We start from the raw sequence: 11,378 nt of genomic DNA, 5'->3' as shown, positions 1-11,378 counted from the left end.
TAAGTGGCCTTCACAAGCACATCTATACCAGAATGCGAGACATGTAGCACACTTGCAGCTGGTCCAGATCAGTGGACTCGGGCTTGGGTCATGGGGCTAATATTTGGTATGTAGACATTTTACAATTTTACAGCTCTGCAAATTAAGCGTTGCAAGCCAGCCACAGGTGTTTAAAAGCTATGTGGACATACCTATGAGGCCCAGAAAGGCTACTTTGCATTATGATCATTTTATTGATGGGGAAGCAGAGAGAAGCTAAGTGACTTACTCAGAGCTATGCATCAAGTTAGTTTCAGCACTGGCTGTATGGCTTGTGGGCAAATACTGGGCCCTGGGCTAGTTCTAATCCCCGAGTATTAACTCCTGATGGGCCCCCACTGCTATATTTACCTGCATGGCCACAGGTACTGGTGAAGCCCACTCCCGTTGTCCGTGGATTGCTGTTCCCAGATAATGAGAGTTGCAGGAAATGTGTCCCTGTCCACACTGCTTCCCACCACTCCCATTGGCCAGGAACAGCGATCCCCAGCCAACGGGAGCTGCAATCACCTGTACCTGTGGCTGTGCCGGTAAACATAGCAGCGGTAACTGCTGCCATATTATTGCCTACCCCTGGCATGTAGTATCCCAAAGAAAGCTCCTATGTCGATGGACTGCCATGCAAAGCCCCAGTATAGATAGAATACCAGTATCCTGACTTCAGTCTTTTGTTCTCTCACCAGACTATGTTGCTCAGGTCCTGCTTTTCTTTGTCTCATCTCTCTCAGGCTGCAAACAAAATGTTCATTGTCACCACTTTCTGGGAATCATTCCGGCCCGCTGTGTTGCCAGCCCACTTCCTATGTGATCAGCTTCCTCTGCTTCTCCTTTAACGTCAGCACTTCTTTGAGTCCATACACCCGAGAATTCCCATAGCAGCATGTGTCTTATTACAAAGATTTCTCCTTTGAGAAACTGTAATGCTTCCCTGAGTCAAAGTTTTATTATTACGTCTGACTTGCGTTCCTCCGGTCCCAGTGGCAGCTGCAAGTCTTCTGTTTTCTTCTTATAAGGCAAAGGCTTTTTGCAGCAGTACTTCTCTCTGGGGATCCAAAGGGAAGAATCCTGTATGGCCCCTCCTGCACTAATCCTTCTCCTTTGCACCTTTAAATGGTGTGCCTCTGAAATGTGTGCATACAAAAATCAGCTGTAAAGAATGAGAAAAGGCTCTGGCACATGGGTCCACTGAGCAAAGGAAAGTTAGCTTAGTGGGGTTCTTATGTTGGTCAGACCAGAAGGAGAAGAAAAGGGAATCTGTTACAGGAGTTAAAACAGAGGACTGAGAGTCAGGTGAGTGGGGTTCTATTCTAGATTATTCATAATACAGGCAGTCCCCGAGGAGCGGCCGCGCTACTGGACCAACCCAGCAGCACCCGAGCTGCTCTGCCCCAGGCGTCCCCAAGTCAGCCGCTGCTGAAACTGACCAGCGGCTGACTACAGGAAGCCCAAGGCAGAGCAGCTGACTTGGGGATGCCTGGGGTTCTTAAGTTGAATCTGTATGTAAGTCGGAACTGGTGTCCAGATTCAGCCGCTGTTGAAACTGATCAGTTTCAGCAGCGGCTGAATCTGGATGCCAGTTCCGACTTACATACAGATTCAACTTAAGAACAAACTTACAGTCCCTATCTTGTACGTAACCCGGAGACTGCCTGTATTCCAGATTTTCAAAGAGAGGTAATTAAATATGTCTTCAGGCATTTAAATGAGTAGCCTGATTTTTTAGGTATTGAGTGCCTATTACTCCCATTGGTTTAGTCTTTGCAGATTGGGGAAAATAATCCTTGCCCCGCTCATGGGTATGGTGAGGCGTAATTAATTAGATCTTTCAGTGAGCTTTGCTTTGTATTCGACATACAAAGGATTGCTGCTGGAGTGACTTAGTGGGGCCTGCAACTGTCATGAAAATAATTCAAGCAAAAAGCAGAGCATTGCAGGCACAGCTAAAATGCATGTAGAAAGGTCCCAAAGGGCTGGAGCATTTTACAGTTTAAAGTTTCATCGTGCCTTTCAAAATGGCCTGAAACTTAAAAAAAGACACATCTGCAATATTTTTTCAGACAAGTATCATCTGGGTGATTGGTTGGTTAGTTTGCTTCAGGGTGTGACTACAGATCAGGGGATGGATCCTCATTCCCCTGTCTTTGGATATTTCGCACTCAGACAGCCATAAACCTGTCCTAACAGGACAGCTGGGAATTCGCCTTGAGTCCCAGGAGTGGCAAAACTGGCTCTCCCCTCCCTGGCTGGTGATAGACTACTCTGAATTATGCCAAACTCCCCAGTGAGCACCAGAATTGGTAGAATGGAAAAGCAAAAAGTCAGGTTAGAAGCCTAAGTGGGAAAGACTTGGTATTTCAATAGGCTTGTGACACAAACTTGACATTTTTCTATAGAAAAATGAAAATATGGCTTGAAAATCTCTTCTGTCTATCTTGGTTGCTTGTTTTTGCTTTGGAATTTTGAAGGGGGAGAAAGTGAAAAGTCATGTCTTGAGGGATTTATTAGTAGCAAGCAACAAATACTACCACAGACATTTGAAACCAGGACCAATGGACTTTACGTGCTATTCCATTTTGATAAAGGCATCTGTGTTAGTGGGAGTACCAGGTTCCACAGGAGTGAGAGAAAATATACAGAGCTGATATTCTGTAATAATTGAATCCCATTTTTATACAGCAAACACTACCGTGGGTGTTAAATTATGCCCGGCATATGGCTCTTCTGTGGCCTGTGGGAAAATACACATTGTTTCGGTTTCTGTATATTTCTTTATGGCAGGTTTTTACCTTCTTGTTCTGCTAAGATATTAGAAATCATCATATGGTTGTATATTCCCAGGAGAAATTCCCATTTGAAAGGTTTTGCATGAAAGTAATTTCTCTCTGATGACCCTTGGAAACCAACTAGCAATGGAGATTTCTTTGTATTCAGTTCGTCATTTTGTTAGGCTCCTATTCTTCAAACATAACTGTAGGTTATTTCCCGGAGCCAACCTAGGCTAGACTCAGCTCTCATTGATGGAATCCATCAATGGAATCCAGGATAACCTACCTAACAGCACTTTGAAAGGACATGAAATAAATATAAACAAGTTATGATCGCTACTTCAGCCACAGAAGAAACAAAAGGTTTAGTTTGGATCTTTTGGAATTGAGTTACATAAAATTGAAGGTTTTGGTCATGTACAGGTTAAACCTCTCTAGTCCGGCACCTTCAGGACCTGACCGGTGCCAAACCATGGAAAGTCAATATTGTCTAGCAGCATTAGCAACATTCCCACTGCTTTACTGGGCTTGTAGAAAACATTTAGGGGTAAATTAGAGCTAACCAGCAGCACAAAACAGTGAGAGCCAGGACTGTTGGCTGTAAACAAACTTTATGGGACCACGGGAAACTTGGCCACACTCGTGACAAATGGACATCTGGCTAACTTAAATCATGCCAGCCCACAGACGTTGTTAGACCATATGGTGCAGGACTGGAGAGTTTCAACCTGAATTTGTTGTTTTAGCATTACTATTATTATGTCAAAGTGAAAGAGCAAAATGATCAGATTCTTCTATATTTACTCATATTTACAATTTATGGTCGCTACTTCAGCCACAGAAGAAACAAAAGGTCTAGTATAGATCTTTTGGAATTGAAAGAGTTATATAAATTGAAGGTTTTGGTCATGTACAGGTTAAACCTCTCTAGTACGGCACCTTCGGGACTGACCGGTGAAGTACCTGGTTCTGTGAGAACTCCCATTGATTTCAGCAGGATATTCCATCAGCAGAGTATGGCTGGGCGGCAGAATCTAGAGTTTAGTGCTGAATATAAAAGGGTAGATTTTCAAAACAGCTCAGTACCCATTTTCAAAAGAGCTCGGTTCCCAGTGGGGCACTTAAGTCAAGTGACCAGATTTGTGAACAATAGAAGCCGATGTAATAAAAAAATCTGTCCATTTGACTTAGGTTGTTCAATGAAGGCTGAGCTTTTTAGAAAATCAGGACTTTGGGGTGCTTTAGTAGAAGCACTTGGGTGCTGAGCTCTTTTGAAAACCTTACCCCAAATATTTTATATTTTAAAACACACAAATTAAAACAAAGGTAAGCTGAATATAAAAATGGCACCAGAGCTTGGTCAAGACCTTGGAATCCCACCCTGCCATATCTTGAGAAAAGCTTCAAGCAGCCATATCTTTGACCTTCAGAGGGGTTATTCTTATTATATAGTCATCATTGCCCTTCAGATTTTATCATCCCATTCCTCCAAGCACGTGAAACTGCTGAAGTCAGTGTAATGGATGTAACTACATAGCCCACAAGAGGCCAGTATGTATTTAAAGTTTGAACTACTTAGATCCATATTTGTCCTGTGCTGAGGGACCCAGCTGTCTTCCTGAGATTGCAACTCTGTGCAGTACTTCACATCAGCCAAAGAATACAGAAGGATCCACTCATGGTCTGAAAATTCATTGGAAGGCTCAACCAGGATCTTGAAGCTCGAAGAGAAGGTAAACTTTACATCAAGGAAGGGGAATCTTTTTTTGGGTTGGGGGCCACTGACCCACAGAAAAATCAGTCAGGGGCCCCACACGAGTGAAAAACCTTCACTGTGGCCCCTGACTGAGAAGGAGAAAGACACTCCCCATATTCCCTTCATACACCAGAGCCTAGGAGTCCCAGCCTAGTAGATTTTGTGTGCTCCAGCCCTACAAGGGGTAGCAGGGGTGCTGGACCACCAGCACGGGCTCCACAATGCTGGGGGGGGGGGGATTCTAAGCCTTGGGAGCCAGATCCAGGCAAACCGGGGGCCACATCCATCCCACAGGCCTGAGGTTCTCCACCCCTGCTTTACATGAACAAATATTGCCTGTCATGTTGATGTACTAGATATCCTGCAAATGTCTTAGCTATGAGTAGCTGGGTGGTGAAGAGTTGTCTGACATGCTTAGCTTTATTTTAATTTTTGTTTTGTTCATTGTTTTGAGGTGGGAAAATTGGCCATTAAAAATCAGAAGCCTCAGGAAATAACACCTTGAAGCACCATTGTTCGAGGCATTTTAAAACCAGGCTTTCAAAAGCTTTCGAAAGTTTACTGAAGGGAATAATCCTACACTAGCTAGAGGTTGAACTAGACAACTTTTCATCTTGATCTTCAGTGACTGTCACAAAATTACCATTCTTGACACCAAATCTCTGTCACATATACTTTGTGTTGAGCATCCATTTCTCAAGACCCAACTTTACTTGCAGATATTTAATACGATATCATCATCATAATTATGGTGTAGTAACTACATTAGAAAGAATGGGTAAAAATCAACTCTGTGTGATGTGGGTCATCCAATTTATTTATGTTCCCCATGATTTATTTCTGTCCCTAAATGATTTGTCTACACTGTCATTTTTAGTCTTCCTTGCTCAGAAACCTAGGTACAAATTGACCCCTGATGATAGGCAGCAATATATGATAGCAAATGACATATCTCTAAAGTCTGATATCTTGGGCCCTTGAAATTGGTCCTACTAGAAAGCAAGATGGTAAAAAGCTCTGTATAAAGTAGCAAATACTAAGCAGTGTCATTTTTATTTATAGAAAAGTCGTCACTTGCTTTTTTGGGTTAAACAAAGGGACTTTGGAGGGAGAAGCAATTCTACATTTGGGAGGAGAGAAGGGAGCAGTGACACGTTAATTTGAACTAAGTCCTCATTCCACGAGGAGTAACTTAATTGCTTAGTTTGAATTAGTTCGAATTAACAAGGACTTAGTTCGAATTAACGTGTCACTGTTGCGTGTAGCCGCACGGCAATGAGCTCGGGCTAGTGAAATTTCAAAATGGCGACATGATGGGAACATTTTCAATTCTTAGGCTTAGCCTTTGGGATGATACATGTTGAAATTGTTCTTCTGTGATAGTCCCCCACAGAAACTTACTGAAAAACACCCAACTGCAGAAATGGCACTGCAAAGCCTTAAGTCTGAGTGAATCAACCAGGGTTTTTTTTTTTTTCTGAATTCCATTCTGTCTTCCCTTTCCCCCTACCCAAGTTCTCACACATACTGAGAAGTGCAGAAGTCAAGATATTTTCATCATGGCGACCAGAATCATGAAAAGGGAAACTATGGTCCAGCAACATACCTCCATTAAAGTCTCTAGCTCTAGCTCCAGCTCTAGCTCCGAGATGCAGCATACATCCCAGACCACCAGGATTGTGGGAGGCAAGTACCATTTCAGTCTCTGGAAGTGAATGCCACCTCAAAGGGTGTTGTCATGGCTTTTAGATTATAAATCTGGCTAACATAAAGAGTCACTTTGCCTTGTAATGCTTGCATTTCTGAGTGTATGGAATAGGATGGTTGATCCAAATCAGTCCATGGTCCAGGCTAGATACCACAGGCAGAAAACAGGTCTTAGGAGGTTAAAACCCAATGCAAAATTCATGACAACTACAATTATTGAAACATTTGAAAAGCAGGTTTTCTAGTTAAGGTACTTAAATAGCCTTCATTCTCATAATACGGATTTGCCTCACAATCTGTCATATTTTTTTTATCTTCACAACAACCCCTGTGAGGTAGGGAATTGATAATATCCCCATTTTATAAATTGGGAGCTAAGTTTCAGAGAAACTATGCTACTTGTCCAATTGAACCTGGTCTCAAGTCCTCCAGGCTTGTGCCCTATGCACTGAGCCATTGAAGGATCTTTCCCCACAACAAACAAATACCTTGAAAGCCACATTTCTGTTCCTCCGGACTAACATTTTTCTTCTAACAGAGGAAATTAAGTCAAGGAAATCTTCTGTCACTGTGGAGTCCTTCAGCATGGTGACACGCTCTTTTGAGATCCCATTAGGAGAAAGCATTCCTGAATTTGTGGAGAAGCCTCATCCACTGACAGCAGCTGAGGGTAAGCAGAACTCCATGCCACTGAAAAATCATCTCATAACCAGGACAGGAAAGATATTGGGTTTCAAAACAGGTGCCTTAAAGGAGCATGTCAAACCTGCATGTGTGAGTGCAGAAAGGGCATTGCGTGTGGAAAACATGTAGTTGAACGCACAAAATGGGTAACTATGCATGCAAATGGCTGGTTTCATTTGCAAATGACTGTCATGTGTACTCATCTGTTTCATGAGGCATATATCAACTATTTATTTTTAGGGCCTTGCCCTGCACATATTGAAATTGATGGCAAAACTCCCATTGACTTCAAAGGTGTAGATGATTCTTTAGTGAGATCCAAATTATGCTCACCTTCCTTAGGCAACCCTCCCATCTGGGGATGTTCTGCCTAAGTAAAGCCAGAAGAACGTGCCTCTTGTAAATAAATGTGTAAATAAATAAGTTCTCCAGTCATCCATAAAGTCTTCCAGGAAAAGTGGAGTATACAAGATTTAACTATCTAATGTGTAACAGAAAGAAAGACTTTTTGAGTCTTCGGTGCTCATCTTGCACAAAAAGGGGACGGTCCCATTTTTACCTTTTCCTAAAAGTGCAGATCACTTTTAGTGAGCCCGTATAAGCCAAAATATAACTTCCCTGGAATCAATAGAGCTACATTCATCTGAGCTTTTCCAAAAAGGAGAAGAGATTATACAGTTAAGGTGGCCCCAAGTAATGAAAGCGAGTGTAGAGAAACTGTATAATGGACAAAAGTTGTTCCTTTTTTCATTCCTCACTGTAGTGTTTCTCCTCCTTTAATTTCAGGTGACAAAGCAATATTTCGAGCTAAAGTGAAAGGGACCCCCAAGCCCACTGTAACATGGAAAAGAGAAAGTGGAATACCAATAAAAGAAGGTTCAAAAGTGTTTTTTGATAGTATCAATAAGGAGTATGTGCTGAAGGTAATGCATGTCTTTCACTATTTTTGGCTCGTACTTGATTATATTATCATTGTCTCTATAAAAAAATACCACTGTGTTCTTCAGCAATGGCCTAAGAGATTGCAGGTTGCCATAGTCCTGCTGTAGTATCTGGGGGTATTGCGTGATGTACAGGTGATGGTATTCGGCCCCGTATGGAGCCCAGGGCCTCGATATAAGCCCAGACCATTTTCTACTTGTTTGTACAGTGCCTACCACAATGGGCCCTGATTTTTCATTGTGGTTTCCAAGCTCTACTGTGGTGGAAATGATGATGCTACGCTGATGGAGAACTGAAGTCCCATTTTAGCCCTATATCGAATTGAGGGTGATTAGCAGTAAAAGGTCTGCCCTTACGCCCACCTTCCTTCATCGCTCCCATCTGCTCTGTCCTTGACCTTATCCGAGCTCATGTCCTCTTTCAGGCAGTCCTTTATGCTCCCCAGCCTGCCTGCTGCATGCCACGTTCCTTCCCTGTCCTCCTCCAGAAAGCTCCCTCATGAAAACCCATCTGTTCCATGGGCCTCACACCCAGTGCCTGATAGCTGCCCTGTTCTTTGTTGAATGCTCTCTATCTAGTAATGCATGTTTTGGGTTATATTCACCTCCATGCAGAGGGCCAGCCTGAAGGACAGATCACGGAAAGAAACTCAACTATTTATGCTGAGAATATATCCCATTTCAGACCAAGAATCTCTAAATCTAGGGCTTGATCTAGAGCCTATTGAAATCAATGTAAGGACTCCCTAACCCAGATCCTCAAAGATCATTTGACACCCCCGCCCCACTGCCTTCAGTGGGTTTTGGATCAGCCCACTAAGTGCTTCATTTCCTTAACCCCTGGAGTAGGAGTTGCAGGATCGGGCTCCAAATTTCTCCCTCAAGTGTTTCTATTTTCAACAGATGATTCCATAAACTTCTGGAAACACAGCATTTAAAATAAATACATGGTGGATTTCCTGAGTCCACTTTAATACATTTGAGCCACTAACCCTTCTGGTAGCATTTGGAGCTGGTTGATGGGCCTCTGTGGCCATGTGTTTCTTCTTCCAGCTGGAGTCCCTCGCCTCAGATGATGCTGATAACTACAAGTGCATCGCATCCAATGATCATGCTGATATCATCTACACCGTGTCCTTGATTGTGACTGAAAGTAAGTGCCTGGGGTCCAGCTTGATTAATAATGAGGTGAATTAAGAATGAGATTTGGAAGGATCAAGTTAGCTCCTTTTAGGAATCTTGGTGAATGAGGCAAATGCTTAGTTCCAAGTAATTTTTCTCTACCAGGAGGGGGGAAAAGCTGCCCTAGCATGCTAATTTTTATTTACACAAGATGTAATGACTGTAGTAGTCAAGATGTAGTGATAAAATCAGGATATTTGACCATTTTAATATTTCTATCTGTAATACTTCCTCCCCCGCCATTATCATATTGTCTGCGTGCCTCACAATCTATGGTGCATTTATCCCTGCAGTATTCTCAAGAGGTAGGGAAATGCTATTACCCTCATTTCACAGATAGAAAACTGAGATATAAAGAGACTAAGTGTCCTGCCCGAGGTCACACAAGAAGTCCGTGGTGAAGCAGGAAACTGAAATTGGATTTCCTGAGCTTGCAGCTGGTCTTCTAACCACTGGACCATCCTCACTCTTGGAGCATGAGTGAGATTCACCCCACATACAGGGTACGTCTAAACTACATGCCTCTGTCGACGGAGGCATGTAGATTAGCCAGATCGGCAGAGGGAAATGAAGCCGCGATTAAAATAATCGCGGCTTCATTTAAATTTAAATGGCTGCCCCGCTCTGCCGATCAGCTGTTTGTCGGCAGATCAGGGCAGTCTAGATGCGACGCGCCGACAAAGAAGCCTTTCTTGATCGGCACAGGTAAACCTGGTTTCACGAGGCATACCTGTGCCGATCAAGAAAGGCTTCTTTGTCGGCGCGTCGCATCCAGACTGCCCCGATCTGCCGACAAACAGCTGATCGGCAGAGCGGGGCAGCCATTTAAATTTAAATGAAGCCGCGATTATTTTAATCGCGGCTTCATTTCCCTCTGCCGATCTGGCTAATCTACATGCCTTCGTCGACGGAGGCATGTAATTTAGACACACCCACAGGGTCCCACAAGGTCTAAGAAGGCTTGGGGTGGTGCGGAGGCCTTGTGCAGGTGCTCTGAACTAGAGGGAATTTCACCTCAAGCACTGTCCTCTTGGGCCACCAGGTGCACCTTTAAACCTCCTCCTCCTTCACCACCTCACCCTGACATGTTCCTGTGTGCTGCACTGGGACCTTTTTTACTTGTCACCATCTTCCTTTGTTCCTTTTGTTTACTAATGAGGATGATAATTTCTCCACCATGTTTGGGAAGTGGAAAAGTGATGATTACTGGCCATTACCTGTGAGAAGCCAGCGTTTCCATGGCGAACATCTCACACCGTCACGTGGGAGTTGTAGGTTTGAGATGGAGTTTGTCACTCATCTTGGCTCCTCCCTTCCCCAAGGGTCAGTGTGACACAGGATTGTTGGTTAATTCCATTTTATTCTCATGTTGGCTTGTCAAGATGCACAAAGGAGAGGTAGTAGCCCCAGAGCCCTGACAATAGCACACGCTGCCGGCACTAGTAAGAGCCAAGCATTTCCCACTCAGCTGTGATTTCCACAGGGCTTTTCACCTCAGGAAAGGCTGTACGGTCATGTCGTCAGAGGACCAACCGCATTTCCCCTCCAATACACAGTTTGATTAGAGGGTCCACCTAGTTCCATATTAACAGCCCATTTCATGCCTTATACTGCAGACTTGTAGACAGCTGCTGTCAATCTGGGTATGTCTACACTACAGCACTAATTCGAATTAGTTAATTTGAACTAAGCTAATTCGAATTAGTGCATCTAGGCCTAAAAACTAATTCGAATTAGCGTTTTGCTAATTCGAAATACCATGTCCACATTGAGTAGACCCTGAACCGAAGTTAAGGATGGCCGGAACCAGTGCCGGCAGGGCATCAGGTTAGGACTTAGACTGTGGGCCTGCTGCCTCAGGCTAGCTGAGGGCTGTGCTTAAAGGGACCCAACTCCCACCCCAGACAGACAGTTCTCAGGGTTCCCCGCTTGCTTGTCTACTTTGATGAGGAATGGCAAAGCAGTCCTGTCTTGGAGTGCCCTGAGTGCCCTCACTCGGCACATCACAGCACTCGGCCATCAGCCCGGCTGCACTTGCCACAGACTGCCATCCGGGAGGGTCAATCGGGGGGCTGTCAGGATCCAGGAGGCCCTGCAGGAGAGCTTCCACCCCGAGGAGCCCACAGAGCCACCCCAGTCCTCCCCATCGGGGGCTCGTACCCCATTCCTCCCTTACCTCCTTCCACTTACCCCTCCCTAGCCCCCCTTCCTGACGTAAAAAATAAAGGACACGTGTGTTCAAAAATAGAAAATCTCTTTATTTAACAAAACTGGGGGGGGGGGATGAACCTCTGGGGAGAGTGG

General features: G+C 44.1%; 1 protein-coding gene across 2 annotated transcripts in view; it reads left to right on the top strand.

Moving 5' to 3' along the window:
• The first annotated feature begins 615 nt into the window (after nucleotides 1-615).
• The window catches only part of IGSF22 (immunoglobulin superfamily member 22), a 48,970-nt gene continuing 38,207 nt past the window's right edge, over nucleotides 616-11,378 (top strand). The window contains exons 1-6 of one of the 2 annotated variants that reach the window (XM_014578748.3): nucleotides 616-1,329; nucleotides 4,407-4,537; nucleotides 6,076-6,246; nucleotides 6,806-6,937; nucleotides 7,738-7,874; nucleotides 8,946-9,045. In XM_014578748.3, coding sequence (XP_014434234.2) covers nucleotides 6,120-6,246; nucleotides 6,806-6,937; nucleotides 7,738-7,874; nucleotides 8,946-9,045 — 496 coding nt within the window. In that variant the 5' untranslated portion in view covers nucleotides 616-1,329; nucleotides 4,407-4,537; nucleotides 6,076-6,119. Of the gene's footprint in view, nucleotides 1,330-4,383; nucleotides 4,538-6,075; nucleotides 6,247-6,805; nucleotides 6,938-7,737; nucleotides 7,875-8,945; nucleotides 9,046-11,378 lie in introns of both variants that reach the window. The other variant, XM_006133447.4, reaches the window with a different exon arrangement.

This window comes from Pelodiscus sinensis, chromosome 4, assembly GCF_049634645.1.
Source record: "Pelodiscus sinensis isolate JC-2024 chromosome 4, ASM4963464v1, whole genome shotgun sequence".
NCBI classification, from domain to species: domain Eukaryota; kingdom Metazoa; phylum Chordata; order Testudines; family Trionychidae; genus Pelodiscus; species Pelodiscus sinensis.
This window is presented reverse-complemented; position numbering and strand designations above follow the sequence as displayed.